At 41.3% G+C, this 25,276-nt stretch overlaps 1 protein-coding gene across 2 annotated transcripts in view; it reads right to left on the bottom strand.

Moving 5' to 3' along the window:
• GALNT2 (polypeptide N-acetylgalactosaminyltransferase 2) overlaps positions 1 to 16,827 on the bottom strand; it is a 101,869-nt gene extending 85,042 nt beyond the window's left edge. Inside the window, exon 1 of one of the 2 annotated variants that reach the window (XM_062641773.1) lies at positions 16,615 to 16,827. In XM_062641773.1, coding sequence (XP_062497757.1) covers positions 16,615 to 16,734 — 120 coding nt within the window. In that variant the 5' untranslated portion in view covers positions 16,735 to 16,827. Of the gene's footprint in view, positions 1 to 15,926; positions 15,951 to 16,614 lie in introns of those variants that run through there. The other variant, XM_062641774.1, reaches the window with a different exon arrangement.
• Between the last annotated feature and the right edge of the window lie 8,449 nt (positions 16,828 to 25,276).

Here is a 25,276-nt window from a genome sequence, read left to right as displayed (position 1 = left end):
AATATAGCCTTTGTTATAAAGAAAACCATGCTTCTTTAAGGACTCCAAGGAGCTATCTAGTCTCCAAAAGGTTATAACCTTCTGTAACTCTCAAGAATGAAAATGTGTATAGTAAAATTTCATTGCTATTAGTTAACACTATACAATGAGGAAACCAAGTGGTTGGGGGGGGTGGGCAGAAGACTGTAAAATTTTAAATAAGTACACTTATGCATTAATCATAACCATATGGTCATAGTATCTTGCATGAGAGTTCAGTAACAGTGCATTTCCTCCTATAGACAAAAATAAAGTACAAATTGTCCTGTCCACATGGCTTTTACTCTATTTAACCAATCCTTTATAGAGAAAATTATTACAGTATCCTTATGTCAGTGACATTTGAGGTCAACATCATTCTGGTTTGGAAACCATGTTCAACTACAACTGTCCAGTAACCAGAGATCCAGAAAATAAGGTGTTGGTCTGCAGCTTTATACAGATAACTGAAGGCTCTGACACACCTGCTTATCGAAACTGCAGCACAGAGTAAATGGTGATGTGAAAGACAATCAGACACATTTTGCCATCCTCAAAAAGAAACAAATTCCAACATATTTAAGAAGTCTTAAAGACTGTAAACAGTACAATGACAAAAAATATCACAAGCAGATTAAATTAACTTTAATTTATAAGACATAATACTTTCCACTTGCACTCAATGCAGACAGTTTTATAAAGTAAAATAGCACACATCAAATGGTAAAAATTTGGGGAAATGGTGCTTGTTATTTCTTGTTGTAATAGAAGAAATCTTCAGTCTAATTTCTTTCACAGCAGCATGACAAGACAGGTTTTGTTTTAAGTAAAAATGTGGACAGAGAGGGATGCTGAACATGCAACACATTCAGAATTAGTGCATCTGTAAGAAAGCAGCTGCAAAACAGCTTTAGCAAATGAATATTGTTGCATAATATACAGCCTCTCTCAGTCAACAGCCCAAGCTTACCACTGAAGTACAGTTTGAAAAAATCACATGGTAAAACAGCAAACAAGTTAAAAGTTATAGGAAAAAAATGAGTTCACAGGTTCACCTCCCCTTCATAATTGCAGATCTCCTCTCAAAACACCGTCTGATCAATTTTGACATAAGCTGAAGTTGTGCAACATTAGGATAGGCATTGACATTTCCAGCACCAGTACCACTTAACTAGCAGGAGCAACGGCCCAAAAAGAAAGCAAGCCTGAAAAATCACATCAACACCAGCTGTTTTGTACTGCAGAGAAGCACTGACTGCAGTGGGAGCCATGGGTGCCCCATGCTTGCCAGAACTAACCCACTACTTGCCAAAAGTTACTGTGAATTCCCAAACAGCCATCAATGGAAAAAAAGGCGAGTTCATCTTATCTTTCAGACATGTATTCTAGCTCTAAAGATAACCTAAACCCAGTATTTCAATAGTTGGAGTCACTGTAATGGTTACAGAGTTAACTGACCCTTCTAGAAGATTTTCAGTACCTTAGTTTTGCCACAGTTTGAGCTGTAACTTCACTCACGGGTTCTCCCACCCAGCTGAATCTTTCCACGGTTTGTGGCTATGTAAAAGTCAGGGTTTTACAGACTATTGTAGAACTCGTTTTGAAATGTACCCACCGAAAGTGGGTACAACCCAAATCACCCGGCATCCTAGGATGGAGGACCACAACTGTGTTCATCTTTCTTAGTTTTGTACACTCCTACACCACATATTTCTCTTTACACACACCGTACTTTGTAGCTGCCAAAAAAGACACTGTGGTACAATGACAGATGTGGATTATGTTTGTAGAAGCCTCCTTCTCTGCTAATGCAAATCTGAAGGCAACTGACACAGTCTACAAACAAAACAAAACAAAGCCAATTGTCTTCATTAAAATATAAACATGACTGAAAAAGAAATAAATCAGTTGTGTTGTCAAGAAGCAACCAAATGGTCAAGTACAGTGATGGAACAGCCCAAACAACAAAGCAAACATGAAGAGAACAGCTTTCCACGCGTATTTGCTCTTAATGTGAAATAACTGGCTTTGTCTGCAAGTAAACTTGGTAAACAGGTGTATTGAACAGCCCAGTCTAAAACTGCATGGTTATTCCTAGCAGAGACTATTGTTTTGTAAGCCTTAAAGCAAAGTGAATTTAACAGGATAACTAAACTTAGACATTGTTGCCATTAGTACAAATAAACACCAACCAAAAAACACATCTGCAGCACGGTACTGTTCCCAGATTTCCTTCAGTTCCACTGCATTTGACTTTCATGCAGAGACCAAGCAATATCGGCAGCATTTTATACTAATGTTTAGTAAAACACATGTTTGTTCTTTTAGGGCTTGTGATTATTTTCCAAGATAAAGTGAAGTAAACAGCTACATTTCCATAGCATAACTTCCTTTGCTTTTTCACCTACAGCTTATCTTCACCCCATTACTTTCTTTTCTTATACAAGATGCTTTGTTGGCGACTGATGAAAATTACATACGACATATACTATGCCTTTTATGATCAAGTAGCACCCTATATCATTACATTTCCTTTTCCTGCGCCAGTGTGTACCAGATACTATGAAAATTATTAGATTCTTGTAGACCAACTTCCACAGAAACACTTCTGTTGAACACTGGGCATCAGAAACAGAAGTAGTCAGTTGCTAGTTCAAGCTAGTTTCAGAAATGGAAGGTTTGAGCTCCTTTTTTTCATATTCTGCCAGCATGCAATTATTTAATGCTTAGATCTAGGATCATAAAAGTTTCAGTTAATGGAAAATAATCAAGTGACAATCTAACTTTCTCTTTATAAGTGCCTGGTTAGGTAGCAGATTTCCCAAAATGTATTCACCATACGTTCTGTGGTCCATGGCAGGAATACTGTCATGTCAGTATCAGTAGCTTTTCATAGTCGCAGGGAAAAAGAGAACATGCAATTTATTTACACAGTACTTTTTTTCAACTAAGATATAAAGAGCACAGCTGCTAGAGATTCAAATACAAACTCGAGAGCACAGCACAGGAACTGGACAAATAGAATACTGCTTCTGCTGCACATCTTCAATCCTCAAAGGAGTAAGAGGGCAGTGCATGTTACAACTGACTACTATTATCAGAATGGACATAAGAACTAGAATTGCACTTCCAGAAAAAAAAAGGCAGACTCAAATTAACAGCTGAAAAACTGCATAGTGCTACCTGTGAGATAGATTACACTAGGATAAGTAAACATAAAAACTGTGATTATTAATACCATGTTAGGGACTAATTACTCCACTATAACATGCTAAAAGGCATTTTTACTAGACATGAGTCTAGCATTCTCTTCACTAAAGTATTTAGGGGATTAACCTTAAAGTTAATGTGGACAAATTAAGATGACACACTTGGGCATGCTAGCACTCAGAGGAACAGTAGAAATACAGCCCATACCGTGGTATCCACCTATTCAAACTATACAACTGGGACAACTCCCATCTCAACAGTAGTTCTATCAATGCTAGCATCATTGCAGTAACTGGGAAGCACTGATGCCTGCTGGCTGAGCTGGGAAAAAGCTTTGTTTTCCTGGCAAAAACCTAGAATTCAGAAAGGGAGTAAAAGAGAATCAACTGCTTGACCATTGAACTATGTGCAAAAATAGCATTCAGGCATGAAATAACTACTAACTTCCAAAACCAGAAGGGAAGCCAGCACTAGCACTTCCTATCGTTCCATTGCCATTTTCTTCACTATTTGTATAGTGGCAAAATGCCATTTGAATACAAGGGGCGATGGAAACCATAAAATTATTGTCTTAAACTGATAAGCCTCAAAAAGAAAACTAAACCATGTCACAAGAAAGCAAACATGCTGCTATCCCAGCTGCTACAGCCTACTGTCAGTAAGAACATGAGAACAGTCTAAATGAAAACATCGTGCAGTTGCCAGAAGAACAGTTATACTGACATGCTTCCAAAAAAACACTCCCATTGGAGACTTCTTTCTTCAGCTGACAAAAGAGCCAGCTAAACAAATTCAGAGCTAGAAAACTGATATCCGTAAGCGCTAGCTGATAAAATAAGCTAGGAAAAAAAAACATCTTTTAATTACTCTGAGAAGATGCTTATGTGAAAGTATGTTTTCCGGACTGATCCTTTAACACTTCCTCTCTGACACCTCCCTCCAGGAAAAGGAATGCAGTACTTTAACCTGCAGAAGACAAAAGCAGGCAAATGTCTTCAACTCACTTAGAACTGCGTCACTGCAAAGCTCACACTTCCAGGCAGAAAGAAGAAAGTCAGACTTGTTCAAATTTTGTATGAGAAACAGCAGCAAACAAAGTGTCTCCATGTACAAAAAGGCCACTGTCTCCAGTTTGAAAGAAAACCAAACCCACACATGCTTTGCCAAAACCAGTTTTACATCTATCCTCACTTGTATAAAATAGAATCTCTACCTCAAAATACTGCTTTAGCTAAGAAATACTGCTAAAAAATACCCAAACCAACCCCCCCCCAAAAAATAACCAAACAAACAACAAACAAACAAACAAACAAAAAACAAACAAAAACAAAACCGAAAACCCACAAAAAACATACCACCCAAAAAAAACCAGCATGTGTCATGATGTTCTGGCAAAATATCATGACAGTACAAGAGGAAAGTGATATAGTCATATAGCTAACATGAATTAGGAATAAACTCAAAATAAGATGGTATACAACACTTGAACTGAAAAGTTTTAATAATCAAAGCAAACTGCACACACTTATAGCCGTTTTGCATACATAAACAAGTGCTTAGAGTCAAAGAATTTCCATCATTTCAATCCTTTTATGGATCATTTAAATAGAAATTGCCATCTTAAATACAGGGTTTCTCCTTGAGTTCTGCTAGTCATGTCTTTTAAGAAAAACAAGGTAACATCTTAGAAGACTAATATGTGCATAGACCCACTAACATCCAGCACCTTGCTTAGTCATCATTATGAACTGGCTTTCACCACAAATTGGGCACACTAAACCCAGTGTTTCCTAACATAGTCCTAGGAGTCTTCACAAGATTTTACCAAATCACTTCAACAGCACTACCCTACAACACACACCAAAGAGCAGCTTACAATTAAGAAGGAATCAGTTCAGGCATCGTAAAGTATTGAAAGAACGTAACATCGAAAGTTCTCCTGCATCCCAAGACTTCTCTAACAACATCCCTAAACTACCTTTATAATCATTACAGGATACATAACATTCAGTGAGTAGCAGAAAGTTTTTTTACATCACTTTTCTTGCATACTTATCCAGATCTGGCACTGGAAACTTTTCTCAGTAACTGGGACAACAACATCATGAGATGATAGCCACAATAACAGTTAATCTGAACAAATGCCATATTTCCAAACTGTTCCCTGCATCTGAACTGTACCTGCTTTTCGAAATATACATCAGAATATCACAATTTAAGCAAAACCGAATATATGTGAACTGGAGGATTTAGAAGTGGTCAGTATCAACCACACTAAGATTGGACACTAGCTGTGGTTCACTACACAGCTTGACTACCATATCAGATCCAGACCCGCATTCTATTAAGCTTAGCACCATGAGGTCCCATTACACTTCAATGCTGAAGGCTGAAAAGCTTGAGTTATCTTTTCCCTATGATGTATAACTTGGGACATTATAATTTCTTGAAGTCCATTCAATTACTGATTTTTAATCCATAAAAGCCAATTATCTAATACAGCTTGTTGAGTTACACATAGACAATAAGGTTTGGGTTTGAGTGAAAGGCCATACCAAGAGAAAGCCACACAGGCATTTCTACCATAAGAACACAGCCAACATTCACAGATACCTAAATCCTACTAGGGAGAAGCCCTTTTCCGAGTCCATGGTGTAGTAATAGCCTGTTAAGACCATTCAATCTTTTGCATGATAGAACGAAGCCTATAAACAGTGCTGTAACGCAAACAACAGTCAAAAGTGTTCTGAACAGCTGGTGGTATCTTTTCACCAGACTTTCTAATACTGTTGGACAATGTTTACAACAGCCAAGTTTATCAAGAAAATCATTAACTATACATAGCCAACCTAACAAATTTACTAGTTGAAATCATCAAAAAATTTACTACATGCTTAAAAATAAACCCCACAAAAACCCCCAAACCACCACAGAGCTGCTCTGGCACATCACCAAATAAAGACACAACCATGGCCCAATTTAAAACACCTGCAACCATTAAGGAATAATAATGAAAAACTTAAAACCAAAAAACAACACATTAAAAAAGTCACACTCCAAGACCATCCGTGTGTATAAAACCAGTTTTCACCTAAGCTTCTGCCTCTCAGGATTGCAAGCACACATGCAAGAGAACATTAAATGATTGCAGACCAATTTTATCATCTTGATTTTCAAGCTACTGTTCCCAGGATACAAGAAGTATTTTTCCTAGAACACCACTATGATCTGCATTAGTTATCTCAGTAGGTAACTGAAATGGATTTTTAGCAAATAGCTTTTGCTGTGTATGAAGCCAGGTATTGTAGGTCTAGGCCAGAGTGAACATCAGGATCAATCTCTTGCTTATTTTTGCTAAAGAATATTCAGAAAGTATTGGGAATAACTGAACAACTGCACCTTAACTTTCCATGCTTACTTGCACTTTGAATATGAAACCTAAGGATGCAAAGAAGTGCTGCTAGTTGCTAGGCCACTATCCACTACTTTTAGTTAAATAAAAAGGCATTTGGAGTCAGAAAGAAGCATTTCAACTATCAAGACCTGCAAGGACTTAAAATGTGCTTATTAACAGAAAGCACACAGCTTAACAAGTGGGGTGGAGGCACTTCTTTTTATAGACATCTACCAATCTAAGAGATATTAAGAATGGCTCTTAGAGGTGCACCAAGTAATAAAGCTCCAGCTCTCTCACAGGCTCCTATGGCACTTGCTACAACTACTGCTCACCAACTGCTCACCATCAGAAAAGCTAGATGTTCTGTCAGGAGAACAGAGAGAAGCATTTCCTTAATTAAAACTTGAAAAATATTCAGTAACATAGTATATATGGGTAATAACAATTCCACATGGTGGAACAGTCAGTTCACCATTTGTTGAGGATAAAGGACATAGCACATCTTCATGTCAGGGGCTGCTGGCAAAGGAGCACACTGTGCTGTGAGACTACAAGTCAGAACTAAAGAACACCCCTTATTTGCTCCAAATAGATAACACAGGAGCAAATGATCGAGGTTGCTGTTGATGGATGATCTATTACGGTAACCAGGAGGACTGGTGCATTCCCCTGTAGCAGATGATGTGCCACCACCCATAACAAGAGCTTACTACACTGTCTGGACAACATATGCAAACCTTATTTTGCAAAACTCTCCAGCAGATATATACTTCAATTCAATACCCCCCCACAGTGTGGCGGGTCCACCTACCACAGTAGTGGTTTTGTGATGGGGACATTTCCAAACAGTTGGACGATGACCTGTAAGTATTCAGGCTGGCTGTCGATTAGTCATCAGCAGTTTGCTACCAAAATAAGAAAGAAGGAAATTCTCTTTTTCCTTACCAAGGTCTTAAGAAAGCCTAAGTGTACTTAAGTGAACAGAGCTTTCCATTTAATTTAAGGGAAGCAAGAAAGAAAAAGAAAAGCCAAGCTATCTACAAACCTCAGTGTTTCATCTCACTAAAACATATATCCATATATACACCGATATATTTATCGACCGTCCTTAAATCAACAGGCCAGCTAGAGTAAATTTATTTTAGCAACCAAAACTAATTCTGGCTGTGTTGATTATTTCCAGGGTGGCTAAATATTTGGAACTGTATACAAGGAGAAAACATTTTCTACTCATTAAGTCATAGGTCTTTGAGAATTTGTACACAATAGCATTAGTTCAGTGCCAATTCTTTGTACAATCTTTCCTTGTATAAAGTCTTTTTGTTTCAAACACATCCATTACTCAGTACAGCCTATTGCATTTTTCTACTGCTTGAACTCAGCAGAATCTCTAGTATTCTTTGCTTTCATTAAAAAAGCATCCAGGTTTTACAACAATTTTACAACTTCCATAAGAGAGCACAGTTATAAAGAAGACAAATCCAAATTATTGCATCTGATATGCACTATGTAGCAGTTTTGGGGAATATACAGAATGCTCTAAAAATTCAGACTTTCTGTTCTTTTATTATCTCATGCCTTTCCCATCTGAATTCCTTAAGTGAAGCTCAAAACTAACATCTGCTTGGATAGTCCCTTTACAGAGATGGGCTTTGACAGGTGGTGGAGCTATTTGGACTAACATATTTTAACTTGTTTTAGTGACAATAAAGGTACCCTGGGCAAGTAACAAAACCAGTGTACAAAAAAGGGACAGTGCAGAAAATAAACAGTTTAGATGTCAAGACAACCAGGGAAAAAAATAAAGTGTTGATAGTAATCTGCAGAGGCTACACTGGAAGGCTATCATATGAACTAGTTGCTTTTTTTCCCCCCTCAGGAGAAAAACAACTTTAACGCACAAGTTGATACAGACCAAGGAAAAAAAAAAAGCCTACCTTAAAGCCACAACAGAAGTTTGGAAGTTTAAAATATACTATAGTCCAACAGGAGAGGCATCAGTTACACTTTACATAAAGAAAACAGATGCTGAGGGGTTTTTTCCACTGTCTCGATCATTAACAACTGCCACAGGACACAAATAGTCTAGGACTGCTTCATTCATGGTAAGATTACTTGGCAAATGAGCACTTAAAGAATGACAGATGAGAAAGCACTGGGTATGCACCAATAACATACAGGTTTCATAAAATAATTCATTCTCCAAATAAGGGGGGAGGGAGAAATCCAGCACACGCACAAAAACCAATGACATACTTAAGTATCTTCACTTCCACTTAGCAGGAGAGGTCTATCATACGAAGCTTTCTGTGGAAGAACCTTACAGACCCAGAGGGAACATGAAATGGTTCAGTATCTAGAGTTCTCTACTATTTTATGCTCTCTCTTTAAATTCCCAAACACATAAACCAAACATTTTAATGTGGACATAAAACTTTCTTCAATCTTCCCTCCTCAAGCCATCCCTTATTCCTCTGAAAGCTTACATGAAAGGGAAGATGAGAAATAATTTAAAAACAAAAAGCATGAAGAGCAAACCCAGGCTTTAAAATTTATATAACTAAAGATTCCACTGCTTTGCATTACATGATGGCAAAAAACAACCTGCTTAGTGTTTCCTTCTGTAACACCCACGCTGATATTCGGTTTCCATACTATCCCGATATATCCGGGCAATGACATTCAGCCCTATATTCCTGCAAAAAAAAAATGCAAATGTCTCACTGCTTCCTGCAGATTCATTATTAGAATTTCAATGCACTGCAAACATATGGCACTGGCAATATATTAGCAATACACGGCTTTTCCACCAAGCCCTAATAAAAATTAGGGCTCGGTGGAAACAAGTTATCAATGGCCAGGCAGTTGAAAAACTGTTTGTACAATGCCTGGCTATCCCTTGATTTGTACCACTATAGCTAAACTGCTCTCAAGAGTAGTTTTATTGAGAAAAGATTTAAGTGGGCCAAATCAACTTAAACAAAAATACAAGTTTTGTTTATCAGTTGCATTGACTTCCTCTGAGCAGCTTACATTCATCACTCGAGTTTCACAAGATCAACTGTGTCCTCATCCTTTCTTTTCAAACAGATTTAACTTAACCAAAACCACTGTATATTATATTATTTATAAGTTTCATGTAGTCACCAAAAAGGCAACCAAAAATATTTCCTAGGCTGTCTGCTGGAAATATTTTTTAACAGTTTCTAGTCCTGCAACAAGGGTTATTTTCTTGTGACACCCAGTACCAATATAAAAGTGTCTCTTCTATACTAAAGCAGAGTGTCATTGTGAGTTGCTTTCTAGAAGACAATACCACGTATCTCATCTGATCTACCACCATCTTAACAAAACAGTACCAGTTATACACAAGCACTTCGATAACACGTAACATTGTAAACCAAAGAGAAAAGGTCCAAAGGGCCTAAAGTGGAAAAAATAATCAGGATTTCTAGGGAAAAAATGTGGAATTACCATGTAATTTTGAAAACAGATTAAAGTTCTCTAACATATGTTTAAATAGGGTTTGGGGGTGTCTAAAGACCAAGTGACGATAATTTCGTTTCCATTACCACCACTGAGACGGATCTTTAATAGTCTTTTACTTCATATGAGTTGACGTTGTGCCTTTTCTTAAATTAGAAAAAAGGGTTATTACATCACTTTTCATGATGTATTTTTAGAAGGATCTAGAACACATGGAAAGAATGACTGGCATTTATTTGCAATATGTCTCAAAACACAAGACCAACAAGACAGAACAAGTAAGGTACATGGCACACTTCGTTAGTGCAGTACGTTTTCAAACTGTGTCTGTCTAATGACATCACTAAAGCTTATAAACTTTGTATACAGAGATCACAGTAAGCAGCAAACCACAGCAGCAATGGAGTAACAGAGAAGTGCAGCAAGCTACTACAGTGCCCACATGAAAGGGAAGAAGTGGGTGAAAAGCTGGTTAATGACCATGTTTTGTATGAAACTACTGAAGAATTCATTCTTGTTTCCCCAACCCTTTCTGCCACATATCAGCCCTGCTCTACTTCTACGTTTATGAAACAAACTGGCTAACAGCAACCCAATAGCAACAGCATCTATATCAAAGCCAGAGTCACCAGTTTCTAATCTGGCAGGTTGCAGGGGACAACACAACAGTCTTCTAGCTAAGAAGTGATTTCTCATTGCCCCCCCATATCAACAGGAAAAAAGCCCCACTGAAGCATTCCAAATAGCAGATTAAAAGAGAAGAGCTTGATACAACCACAGCCCTAAAGAGACTACCCAAAATTTGCCTTTGACTGTCTTGTCATTGCACTCAAAGTTAAATTTTATTAAGTAATCCACAAAAATAAGTGACTGAATTGCCAAGACAGTCACTTTGTCAAGTGACATATGTTATATTAAAAAAATATGACAAACACCAGAGACTCATATTTGCATCCTAGTGCGAGAAGGACAGCTTTATTATTGAAATGCATGGGCACCTCATTTCTTTTGCATTTATTGTAGAACTGTAGAAAAGAGAAACGTACATCAGCAGAGACTGTAACCTGTTGTAGAGGAACATCCTTTTCTATCTCCTTGCACCTTCTAGATGCCACAGAAAGGACACATGATAATCTGACTATTTTAGCCTTACTAAATTTTTCACTTGTCTGAAGACTAAGATACTAGAAATCGCGTCCAATGTCACATCATATAAGGGCCTGAAGTTACGTTTTAAAATTATGTGGCAAGCTAACCTTAAGATTTAGCAGTTAAACCTGGCAATGCCTTCCTCAGATGAAAGGAAAAAAATCAGAATTGGAATGGTTACTTTTAACCTCCTTCCAAAAAGAAGCTCTACTGCCTTACCGCACCCTTAGAGAAAGGGTCATACTCCGGCAAAAACAGGCTAATGCATGTGAAATTAAAAGACACTTCCTTTTTCCTCCTACTTAAACCTTCAGAAAGAAGGTTAGGAATACTAAATCTGTAGCATACATAGCACTCTTACTCTCCTATGTACGTCATTATGCATAATGGCAACAAGAGCCTCATTTAACAGTAAATGAAATAGTTTAGGGGTTCCAAATAAAAAGGAGACAATAAATAGGAAAAGAAAGCTTGCATATGCTGGAAGGAGTTATTCTAAAGTTTTATCCTTGTAGAACAAGAACTTGCAAAGTTCGCTTCTTTTTCCCAGAGTTTCCACAAAGTCATGGAGTCACTTCCAATTTGTCATGCACTAAAGGCAAAGTATCACCTTTTACTTCTGATTTTATTTCATCTCAGCTAGCTCCATGGTACACCACTTACCAAAAGCCTACTCCAAAATAACAAAAAACCCCAAACAAAACCAAAACAAAACCACAATACGGAAAGGAAAAATAGCACTATGTACAGGGCAATAACCAGTTCTACAGGAGAAGCCTGCCTCCTTGTGGCTCAACCAACCGTTAATCAGATTTCTCCATTCCATTACACCCAGTAAATCTGGTGAGCCCAGAGTAACAAGCTTCTAGTTCAAAGTGGTTTTGGATTTGGTGTTGTTGGGGTTTTCTGGGGGGGTTCTTTTCTTTTTCTTTTTTTTTTTTTTTGGGGGGGGGGGGGAGGATAAGGGAGAGAGAGTTGATGAAAAAGAAATACGTTTCTAATTTTAAGAAGCACTGGCAAAAGTTACCCTTCTCTTGTTACTGAAAGATTGTTTTTAGCCTCCTCCTTTACATAGCAAAGGGTGGGAAGGGACAGAGGTCCAACATAAAAACAACTGACACTCTTTACACGGCAACAAAAGATTGCCAGCATTCTGGCACCTAAATCCAGGAGGCTCCAAACCTTGGCTCAGCTGTAGCTTAACCTAGCAGGCCTCTCTTGATGCCTTAGCTTTTAACAGTAAATGCCCTTGCTGCCTACAGGTGTCCTCTGGGGTATGCCTAGTAGGATTTCACTCCTGGCAGCAGTGAAGCATTGAGTGCTTTCGACAAGATGCAGACATTCCTCTGTCTTGCCTGAAGGGCTCAGTTACAAGGGGCTACTCTCTTAATGCCTAGAAGAGCAAGTTCTTTTGGAAACAGCTGGAGGTTTTGGCTGGCAGGGTTTTTTTGGGTTGAGTTTGTTGGGTTTGGGTTTTTTCCAATCCAGTCACTCTACTGTGCAAGAGCTTGGTGGTTAAAGAACTCAAAACCTGTGTGATGAAGAGTCAAATTCAAATCCACACTCTTCAGAGGGGATCACATCACAATGACTTTGGCTTGGGAGGGTGTGAGTAACTTTCTACCCATTTTTCACCAGCTGCTCCACATTGTACAAGCCTGGAACACAGAGCATAAACCACTTTTGCTGTGGGTTAGGAACTTCAGTCACAAAAAGAAGGGAAGTTCCAGTCTCCATTCCAAAGTCTTTTTTAATATAAAACACATTAAGTGAACATAAAAGTAGCCCACATTTTCTTACATTCTCGCAACTGTAGGGCTTGCAACTTTCTTTCTTACGTGTTACTGCCTCTCTTTTGCAAACTGTTTCTCTAACCTTTACACAAATGAATCAGACTCACTCTTTCCAATCTATAACCCAGTGGCTAGAAAACGAATGAACTGAACATGGCTCTCCTGCGCTTACAATCATTTTAATTGGACATTCACTAAAGGTGAGAAGAAAGCAAAAAGAGACACTTTTCCCCCCCCTCCAAGGACATTTTGAATTAAAGGCTTCGACTCTACCCTTCTTTTCAAGAATTTTTTTTTTTTTTAAAGACAAAAAAGAAAAAGGTTGCCACACCCAAAATTCCAGACATGGAAGACACCACTTCTTTCTACTACAGTTTTATGCCTAGGTCCTGAGTGAGAAACACTGCACCTTCCTAATGTTTTTGTTATTACTATTCACACATTTACCAATGAGACAGCTTCTACCTTGTGTGCTTTAAACACTTTCATACCAGCTCAGCTCCTATCAGGCCAGAGCACTGCACGCAAGACTGTGGATTCCACAGCTGTTGCCAGGGGCCAAAAGTCTGGGCAAGGCTGTACCACACACTGCAGCATCCAAATAGCTCCACAGATCTCATTAGAAAGTTGTAAACAGAGAACCAAAACAAGTACAAGCTTACATGAACGCAGACACTATTCTAATAACAAAAGCAAGGGGAAAAAAATAATAATAATCGCTCTTCTTTTACTCAGGTGCAATGCTGGCAAAGGGCAAACACCTTCAACTCCACTGAAGAGAAAGTGAATGGTGGTGCACATCATATAGCAGGACTGGCTGCCGTACTAAACACATCCAGGACATCTGGATAACAAACTAGCTCTGTGTATGGAAGAAGAATCACCCTCGTGGAAAAAACATTCTGTTTGTATAACTAGGTCTGTAATTAACAGGTAAATTGCTTACACAATTGGAGAACTATCCCTTCCCGGCTTTTGTAATTTTATAGTCTGAACACTGCAGAAACTTCAATTTACTGAAGGTGATGTTCTTCTGTACAAACTCCATTTCCATTATACTGAAATAGTGGGCAAGTAATAAGGACTACATGAAGTCATACACACAAAGAAATTTACTACAGGAGGGTTTCTGTTCCTAAGTTTAAGACAGTTTGTGTTTTTGCTTTATACAGGGTCTGACACTAAGTTAATAAGCCTTTTATTGAGATTCAAAAGCCATTACATTACACGCATCTTCCTCTACTTACATTTGTTAACCTACGCTGAGGCGCAGGATTAAATTTTACGCTTCACTGACAGAAAATAGAATCCTAAATCACCAATGCACGTATAATTGTTAATTTCCCCACTTGTTTCTTGTGGTCACAGTACCTACTTTCTTCCTTACCGCAGTTTAACTTTAAACTTTCACATTTTTAGTCCTAGCACTGTGCTTCATCAAATGTCTCATTTTCTTTAAATTATCTTTCCTAAACTCTCCCAATTACCCAGACCAGCAAGGTTTACTGAACTTCACACAGAATTATAATAAATCATACTACTAAAGCACGTGTCAGTATATCTTAAAACCATAATAAAAACTCCTGCTAATATCAATAATAAAGAGCAGCAGGTTCCAGTAGATTAGGTACTAGCCTCATACCCAGAAAAACGGGTTTATTTTCTATTTTATTCTCACCTAGTCTTCTAGGTGACCTTGGGCAAATCACTATCCCCAACCTTGCAGTTTCTCCAGCAGCAAAAATGAATTGAGCAGAGTTGCAAATCTGTCTGGAAACTCCAAATGAAGCACAATATAAGAGTTAAAAATGTATTTCCGTATCTGCAGATATATTTGACTTGATAGCTTTTCTTTATACCACTACACATCAGCAGCAGCCCAAGACTGCTTTTCCTTTCTAAATACACTCTGGTGGTTCTTCAAGAAAGGCTTTATAGGCTACTGCTTTACTTTTTATCTCATGCTTGATCTATTTCTGCTCCTGTATCTACTTTGAAGGACCAAGAGCTTGTATTTAGCAATACACACTTAACACTTACTTTAATATATTATGTCAAAAGCTGCTGTTGAACACATTCCTAAACTACAGGGAAAAGATATAACAGGGCACATCAGAACAGAGAGCCAATTAGCAACGAGCAGCAACTCATTCTCCAGACCCTTGCTCATGTAAGTAATCGCGCAAGTATTTGCTTTCACAACCTGCCACGGGAACCAGTCATCAGCAGAATTTTACTGGAGATACACGCACTGATGAACCAAACTGCAGCACAGCAACGTGAAGAGATTCCTCTCCTTATACACGGCTACATTTAAGAAAGGCTACTTTTCACTTAACAGGAGACTGCCATTTAATTAGCAAATAACACTGCTTAGCTGCGATGCACTTCACTCACTTGCCCTCTTCCCATTACCGGATTTGGCTGGGGTTTTCTGAAACAGATGCAATTCTGAGATGCTTTATCCCCTTTCTGGTTCCAAAATCTAAGGTTTAAACATTCTCTAAAAAGCTCTTGTCTTTGGTAGGCGCTCTTTTCCTTTTTTTTTTTTTTTTGGGGGGGGGGGGAGGGGGAGGGTAAGTCCACCAAAAGAAAAAAAAAGCATGCTTACTCATAATTAGTTAGTGGATAAAGTTGTCACTTGACACATCATGCCACAAACCCCTGGTTTAACTGACATAAACATGAACTACGAAGCACTTAACTCCCAGTTGCCTTCCTGATCAATGAATTACTACAACACACGGAGAAATTTACTTCCTAAGTTGATGGACAGAATAAGGAAAGCTTAGTCCTGTGCTGTCAATAGACAACTTCTTGGAGGATAGCAACTGAGCCGTTAAAAAAAAAAAAAAAAAAAGGAAGAAACAGACCTTCCACATCACAGACACGAAACGTGACAAATCCAGCTATTCCCTGAAACATTGCAAAACAGATCCGAAAACGCTATCTTCTAGGCGTAGCGCTAAGGAGCAAGAAAACCACTGTGCATCCAAGAGGGAAGACAAACGGGGAAATGAATTTCCAGCTCGGACCCTCGCGTGTTCTCGAGGTGGGAACACGATCCCAAACGACTCCGGTGAGGCGGGGGAAGAGAGGAAGAAAGGGGCAGAGACTATCTGCTGGGAGGGGAGCGGAGCGGAGCGGAGCCAAGCCGAAGCGGGCCCCCCATCCCCGGAGAGCAGCCCAGGTCCCCGCCCGCCCCATTCTCCCCTCCCACACCAACTTCCCCCGGCCCGGGACGTGGCCGGTCGCAGTTGGGTAGGGAGCGACGTGACGAGGCTGAAACCGGTCTGAAGTCCACAAAGAAGCCATCTGCCTCCGGGAAGCGGGCTGGGGAAGGGCGAGCGGGCTGGGGACAAGGAGAAGCCGGCGGGAGTTTCGCCCCGCCTGAACGCCAGAGCCCCCCCACCCGCAGGGATGAGGGTCCACCCCGCCGCAGGAACGGGCAGCGCCGCTCCCCGCCCAGCCCGGCCCGAGCCGCCCCGCCGCTGGGGCACGGATCAAGCACACCTTCCCCGCCCGCCCCGCGCCGCGCCAGGCTCCGGGCTGGGCTCTCACCTTCCTCCCGCCGCCGCTGCCGCCAGCCAGTGCGGCGCTGCCGCCCGAGTACATGTAGTAGGCGATGCCCAGCACCCAGAGGAAGGCAAAGCAGAGCAGCAGCCGAGACCTGCGCCGCATCCTCCCTCCCGCGCCGCCGCCAGGCCACCAGGAAACGGCCAGCAGCAGCCTCCACTCCTGCCGCCGCTGCCGCCGCGCAGGGTCAGGGGGCAGAGGGCGAACGCCCGCCCCCCGACCAATCCCGAGCCCGCCCGGCCCCGCGGGGGGCGGGCCGGGGCTACCGGCGTCGCCATGGTTGCAGCACGCCGGGCCGCCGCCTCCTCGCTCACTGGCCGGGGGCTGCGCGCCCCCCGCGGCCGCACGGACCGGGCCCGGCGCTGCTGGACTCTCCGGGCCCTCTCCCCAGCGGTTGCCTGGGAGCCAACGGCCTGGCGGCAGCGCGGGTAACGCTCCCCCCCTCTGAAGCTGCGGGGCCGAACCCCTGTCCCTATCCCGGCTGTGCCTTTCCCGGGCCGGCCTGAAGTGGCCGGGCCGCGCTCGCAGCGGAGCGCGTTCAGAGCCGTGCGGTCTGGGCCCGGGCCGCCGCCTGCCTCCGGCCGAAAGCGGCAGGGGGCCAGTAACCGCGCTCCGTGGGTCTGGGTGCCGGCTCCCTGCGGAGCGGCGGCCCGGGCAGCGCCGGCGGCGGGACCCCGGACTTGAGTGGTCCCGGCTCGCTGGTGGCTGCACACGCATCCAGTGCAGTGTCCGAGCACCGTCGTGCACCACTGATGTGTCGGTCGTTCCTCATTTGGGTTGTCCCGCTCCCACCCGTATGGCTGATTATACAGAGTCTCCCAGTTCTCAGAAACTCCAGACTGGCCACCACAAGTCGTCTGTCTGTCTTTCCGTGGGAACAGCAGGGAACAGATAACATGCTCTATGAAGGTGCTGTCCTTGAAGTCACTTGAGGCAGGTCTTCATTAAACCTGTAAGGTGAGAAAGTCGTGTTGGATGATGTCCAGTGTCATCTGTGTGACAGGTATCTGCATATCATTTGATAAGCCTCTGCCTGATGTTATCTAAGAGATTCTTCCATGGGCTTAGGGGAGACATCAAGGTCCTGACAACCGCACCTTCTCACTGAGGTGACACATCTGCTCGCTTTACACTCCTGGGGCCTCTGCCTGGATTTTCACAGGAGGTTGACCCTTATGGGGCTCCACTCTTAGAGACTGCTCTGCTGATACAGGGTCATTACTTGTTAAAATTACCTTTCTTCCTGCTTACCTAGTTCCACCCTTAATCGCCTCAGGACAAATGCCACACTGCTGCTGGCTCTCACTGTGTTTCACTGACTGGGGTGTGCACAGCTCATGCTACTCTTTTTCCACACCACTGAATTTCCTGTTGTTCAGAATTCGCTGCTATCTCATCCTACTGTGAGACATCGAGAAATGAGAACACAAAACTAAGAAGGGAAGAGATATTCCCTAACAACTAAAAAGCACCTCTATTTCAGAGTCATGGTATCCACTCAAAGCAGAATATTACTGGTTTTTAAAGTTTTTCTGTCATCTCACCATGTTTATCAATAAGCTGATTTACTGCAACCCATTCTGACTGTACCCTGCATTTCTGTTCTCCTTCTGTCTATATTGATGTGAGACCTCTGCCAGCCCAGAGCTACAGAGCCTCTATAAAAGTCTTCTCCCCAAGCCGTGCCAGGCTGTGTCAGGGTTCTGGCAGAAATTCTGTTTCAAGAACAGGAAAAGATCCAGCAGCCAAAAGAAATGGCAGTGGAAAGCTCACCTGCTCACCAGCACAGTCACTCCTCTGACAGTCTTGTCAAGAAGGTGATTCATGTCAGTGTTGGCACTGACTGGGCAGAAGCTGTCTGGCATGCAAAGATTTCAGTGAATAACTGTTTACCTTCTCACCTGCCAGAGCCCTGATGGAGAGATAGGGTGGATGAAAAGACAAAGGAAGAAATCACAGATAAGTATTCAACCAGGGAATGTAAAATAAAGAGATCATAGAATCATTGAATGGTTTAGATTGGAAGGGACCTTAAAGTTCCAACCCCTCCCTACCCCGGGCAGGGACACCTCCCACTGGACCAGATTGCTCAAAGCCCTGTCCAGCCTGGCTTTGAGCACTACCAGGCATGGGGCAGCCACAGCTTCTCTGGGCAATCTGTACCAGTGTCTCACCACCCTCACAGTAAAAGGTTTCTTCCTGATGTCTAATCTAAATCTATCCTCTTTCCGTTTAAAGCCATTCCTGTCTGTCCTATCATTCCATACCCTTGTAAAATCTCCCTCTGTGGATTTCTTGTAGACCTCCTTTAAGTACTGGGAGCTGCTGTAAGTTCTCCTTGGAGCCTTGTCTTCTCCAGGCTGAACAACCCCAACTCTCAACCTGTCTTCATAGGAGAGGTGCTCCAGCTGTCCAGTTATCTTCATGGACTTTGTCTCCTCTAGACTCTTTCTTCAGAGTAAATGACTTTTTCAGTAAACTCAGCATTATGATTCTTGGTTTTGAAGGGAGTTGGAGAGAGACACCCACTTTGTGCAAAACACAAGTGTTGGAGTCAAACAGCTGGCACCTATTGAAGTGAGGTACACTGGAGAGTGTGGGCTGCCAGGAGACATGCACGTGTTCTAGATTAGAGTTTTTGATTTATCCAAAGTGTGTTTGATGCAAGTGAGAACAGTTCCTGCAAAAGCACTGATTGTGCCTGGGTCTAAAAAGACACACACACACATGTGCGCACACACACTCCACCCCAAAGGCTAAGTTTTAATTAGCAAGATTTTCTGTAGAATTCAGAGTACTCTCAGCAGCCCAATCTTGTGAGTATCCTCATAAACTCCTGCCGCTTAAGCTCTACAATCAGCTAGACATGAGATGAAGAAGCAGCTCCCCAGCTGCTGGGGGATTCCTTTGGTGGGCAGATCTGCTGAGGAAGAGGGTGTTCTGCACTACATGCTTCCCCACAGAAAACATGTGTGCCAGGCACTCAGTTCTGGAAACATAATCCCATTCAACTTTACAAAATCTGCTGGCCACTTACTCTTTAAACTCCTTACAAAACCTACAGAATCCTTTCTTGCTCTTTTCGTAGTCTAAAAGATCTTGGGACGGTCTCCAATGGTGTTCCTGCAGCCCCGCAGGTATTTTCACTGATTTTAGCAATGTGCTTACATAGATTTTTCCCTTTCCAGCAAAATTAGTCAGCCATGCATGTACAGAAAATCATTCTGTAGCTGCACACTTCACAAGCTTACCAAAATAATCCACTGCACATGCTCAATTGCAGTTTTCAAAGGTTTATACCTCAGTCAAATCAAAACTAATTTCTTCTTGAACAAGCAAATACATGTCTTCTTCAAGGAAGGCTACTTCCATGTCAGAGTTCATTTTTCAGTCTTCTGCTGATAAAGTTATAGAAATGCTCAAAAAAGACTGTAAAATCCTATTTAGTTCAATAAAAGTTGTGGGGTTTTTTTTCACTCTCATGATATTCTGAACTGGCTGAACCAGTTTTGTTCAAATCTGTCCAAAATATTCACATTTGGACAAAGTCCCAATCCGGCAGATTTCATCCTGAATCATTTATATTTCAGAGACCACAGAAAACACAGAGGTTTAGAATGGAAAATATTACATTGCTTTAACTCTAGGAAAAGCTGCCTGTTCCATTACAACGCATTCGCGTGCGCATACCTCTTTCCTCAGAAGTCCTAATGTGTTTAGTCAGAAAAGCAAGACTGGGGGAAAAAAAAAAAAGGAGGCATTTCAATTAAAGCAAGGAACTCAAGAAAAGTATAAGATATTTTTAATTGATTTTCCCACTGCATTTCAAAAGAAAATATTATCATATTTTAAAAGCAGCATTGCTAGAATGATTCACAATATAAATGCTTCTGTATCAACCACAGCCCTTAAACACAAGAGAGATGAAAGCATGTGAGAGTACAAATAGGAGTGAATTTTGCAAAAGGAATCATCAAAACTTTGTCTTTGATCTGTAGGGAAGACACCTAGCTTCAGTGGGACAAATTGTGATCTAGTTAAGTAGGGTGTAAACCAGAGGGAATTTGACTGAATTTATCTGAAAGCAGGTATAAAACCAGACACAACTGCAACTAGAGTCTAATTCAGAGTGTTAGTGTTCATCTTCTTGTAACTGAAGACCACAAAAGCTGCTTGTCTTTTTCTGGAGCAAAATGACCTAGTCAGGGTTCAATGAATCCTCAGACAGGGCAAATAGAAAGCAGACCTCACCTTTAGGAATGAGTCAATCCCTTACTCATGCAAGCAATCTTGTCCTTGCAAAGACAGGAAGGAGGATTTTCAGATCAGGTCTAAACCACAGAAAATATCTTTAAAAGCTTTAAAAGGCCGAAAATCCAACCAAGATGCCTGAACCTCTTTGAAACACGGAAGCTATTATGTTGCTGATCCAGTTCAGATTACATTCCTTCAAGCGTGTGCAGTTAGTTCAGAAAGTATATCATTCCTCCTCTCTCACGAGAAAAGTTACTCATTAGCCTAATGTAAACTGTTCTATAACATAGAAATCACACATAAATGTGAAATTTAAAATACATCTGTAGAAGACATAGGTTTATTAATGCCCTGAGCGCTTGAGCTGAGTACTCAGCCCGAGCTGAGTTTGTGTTTGTAGTGCAAGAATTGTGTCTGTATTGAACGATACTGATCCTGCAAACATTTATGCAAATGTTTAACTTCATTCAGTGCGTATTCCCATTGGAGTTGGTCGGACTACTCAGACGTTTAAAATTATATGCTCATGGCTGAGTACTTGCAGGATTAAAGGTTAAGTGCAGATAGCAGGTCTGAAAATCTATGTGGGTGTTTTGCAATTCCTCACTGCACAGTGGTAACAATGAGAAACAGACTACCTCCTCAGCTAAAGACTTGGGAGTCAACATGTCCTTTCCCATCTGTTTAGATGCCAAGAACTGTGTTTGTTTAATTTTTCAGCACAGTTTCTGATGCTACCCAGAGTAGGCAGACGTGCTGGCAATAGCACTCGAAAGTGGCTCACTTCCAGAAAATCTTGTTACCCTCCAAGAATGTTTTTTGAGGTGTTAAAACCCCAAGTAGCAAATATTGTATCATGCAGTTTTACCTTGAAAACAGTTTCACCCTGCCTGACTACAGGGTTTGCCATGCAAGGTCCAAATACCTTGAAGCCTTTTAGAACCAGAGCTCTTATCCTAGACTTCCATATTGAGAGGTGGTATCTTCACTTTTAAAGCAATACAAAATGGTTATTTCCCCTGGTAGCATAATGATTTTTATGCTGTTTCCCCATTAGAGTTTGATCAACGCATTACATCATGAGATGCAGTTACTGTAATCACTGCATTTTCTCACAGAGATTTGAAGTATCAGCTGAAGCCTTCACTCTTCCAAGGCAAATGATCCATATCTGGAAGCCCTTCCTCTCTATTAAATAAAGTTTAAGGTTCAACATTCCTTGGAGTTGTTCAGTTCTCCAAAGAGAGGAAACAGATTCTTTTCCTATGGGTGGTGAAGACAAAGAAAGAACAACTCAGCCTTTGGTAGGCCTCCCGCTAAAGATGGCAGAAGCCAGTATAAACTGCAGTCCTATTGCCAACTATTCTTCCTGAGCTGAGTCACTTAGTGTGTTGGACTGAACTTCAGCAGCACAAAACAACCCTCTGCAGCATTCTGTAGGCTGATGATTGGATATCAAAATGTGATACAGCTCAGAAGCATCTCTCATAGGAGAGTGATGATAGATGAAAGAGAGAATCTGCTGTGGAGAAAGACTTGCTGGAACAATGACCCCACCTTTGACTGAGGTAATTTGAACCTCTTTCTCTGCATTTATCTGAATTCTGGGGGTCATGCTGGATTCTTCATAGCTGCCAGAAGTGGTAAATACTGATGATCTGTGGTCTGAGACAGGGCAGGAAATTCCATCCTTTCCTCTGGAGCAAGACTTCATTGCAGTGGTGTGCAGCTGTAGTACTGTAAGTCATTTGAGGCTGGGGTTAAGCACTATGTGCTAATGCATAATACAAAAGTCTATTTTAGAGCAACAAAGACAAATGTGAACACATCACACAATGGTGCTGTAATCTCAACGGGTACTTTGTCTATTCAAACTCATAATCCAGATCAGTAAGGATACAGCCAAGTAATTTGAGGCTGTCTATCTATGATACAGCTTTGCCACAGAAAAGCATAGAAAATGCAGCTGTGTTACCGTACAGTAAGATTCCTGGAGATCAAGAAAAAGGTTTCTCCATGTTGAAATGTTCTACCAGAAGCAAGGTTTGCTTATCTCTTTAAATAAAGTCTTTCCTAGATAATTGCACCATCATCAGCTCACCATGGGGAATGTGGGAGAAGGGAAAAATCAAAAAAAATGTAAAGAAGACTGAAGGAGGTGTGGTAGGAGGGGAGGTGAGAGTATGAGGAAACAACACAGCCTTTCCAGAGTTACTGCACTATATTCAGGCCCTCTCCCTGCAGTGTCTGAATGGAAAAGACTGGTAAGTGATTCAGATCACCAGCTCCCCAGGGTGTCAGACCCTAGCTTCTTATACAGATGTCAGGGAGAACCAGATGCTTAGTGAGTGCTCAGCCTAGGTACTGCAAATACTTCTCTTCAGTGTACTATTCTTCAGAATATATTCAGATTCAGAAGGACAGAGAGAAAACCTTTCCTTGCTATGCAGTATTTTAGTTTCAGCTGAATAGTGGAAAACATCTCCTTACTTATTCCCCACTTCCCTTATAGTAGGAGTTAAAGAAAGCATTTTTAGTCTGAGACAACAGAAAGCAGGTCTCCATTTTTCTGGAGAAGCATCCTAATTGCTGGCAATGACAAGCTACTTGCAGAGATGCCATAGTGGATGGGCTGAAATACAGCTGAGATGTCTTTGATTAATATTTTTTAATTTTTCAAGTATAATTCTCCATGTTCATACTGTTGGCTCCCACTCAGATGCACCCACAGTGGAGCCTATGTCCCAAAAGTGGTATGCTGCCCATAGCAAGCTATTCACACAATTTCTCCTGGACACAATGCAATTGGGCAGTCAGCAGTGGTGTGCATCCCCAGAGACTCCCCTGCACCATGTGAAGGACACCGCTCCCCACATACCTGCCCTAGCAGTATGTCTGCTTTTTGCATTGCAACTATGGCTAAACAAATAAACCGCAGTGATATATTTTTATCAACGCTATAGATTTACTCCCAGATATTGCTTCAAGAACATTTTGCACTGTGCAATTAAAAGTAGTCTTTTCACAAGCACGCATCATCAATAAATATCTTACTTTATCATATTCATTTGCATATTTACAGTTTGCAAAATTTGGTGTTTGGATCCCACCGTCATTATAACAAACTACACAGGCCTTCTGTATCACACTACAGAGCATATCTCATGTAAGAGGGAAAAGAGATGCTCACAGCTATTTCAGTTCACATACCCTCTAGAAGTCATCTATTGCTTTCTCCCAAATTTAATCTTTCAGTGCTTTGGAACAGTCAGTAAATAGGCTCACTTACCACAGGGGACGAAAACTGATCCCATTTGTAGCCTTCATGACCCTTTTGGCTTCAAACCTTTATCATCATCTGTTGAAATCATGAAAGACATTGTTTCTGAAAACAGGGCCAAAAGCAGCAAACCTTGAGAAATCAGTTTTGCACTGTGACTCTTACAGCAGAAATTAGCCAGGTCAACCCTCTGTGGAACATGTCTGAACCACAATGAACTTGTCCCCAGTGCCTATCACACAAACAAGATAACTTGAAAGAGAAACTGGGGTTGCCCTGCAGAAACCATGTATTTTCTATCCCCTTTGTTCTTTCAAGAGTTTCAGGTAGAGGAGCAAGTGTTTTCTTACAAGAAGTCAAATGGCAAATAGAACAACTTACTTTCCTGGTTCTGTAAGCTGAAGGTCTGTGGGTTTGTGAACTGAGCTTAAGATCCTTTTTCCTTTTTCATTCTTCCAGTATCAGTGAACAGTATCACTCACTGTTTTCTCCAGCTTTCAAAACTATTTCTGAACTGAGAAATACCTGTACCTCATGGAGAGATAGTTACATAATAATTTTACTTTTACTTGTAAATTAGATTTTTCCAATGCAGACAGGTGTAAATGAGCCCTCCCCCACTGAAATAACATTTTCTGGACTCACTAATTCCCCAGCAAGGACATGCTTTCCATAAGTCCAAGAGGGAGATACTTTATCCCACTGTTATTTTATGTGCACTGGTGTAAATTGGGAGTGACTCTGTAGAAGGCCATGTTACTACAAGGATAAAACTGATGTAAGATGAGAAAAAGAATCAGGTTTCCCATATAGCTTTTTCTCTCACTGAAATGTAGTGATATACAGTGGAGAAAAAAAAAAAAGGTATTTGCACAGAGAACTGCACTTCTACAGGTACTTTTTACAGAACACTCCTAAAATCTGTCACCACAGCAGACTTCATGCATGGGAAAGTTCACAGGGCCACTAGTATCCTTAAAGGCTTGTGTGAAGGAGGGAGGGTGAGAAAGGTATGAGAAGAGGAAGAAGAGAAAGAGGAGGGGAGAATCAGTAAAAAGAGGACATGCCCTCTGCTTAGTTATGTACGGGGATATACTGGTTGTGTCAGGAAGC

Source organism: Pezoporus occidentalis, unplaced genomic scaffold (genome assembly GCF_034315485.1).
Source record: "Pezoporus occidentalis ecotype Australia unplaced genomic scaffold, CSIRO_AGI_Poc_V1 ctg7, whole genome shotgun sequence".
Classification (NCBI taxonomy): domain Eukaryota; kingdom Metazoa; phylum Chordata; class Aves; order Psittaciformes; family Psittacidae; genus Pezoporus; species Pezoporus occidentalis.
Note: the sequence above shows the minus strand (reverse complement) of the source record. Positions and strands in the feature narration are given on the sequence as shown.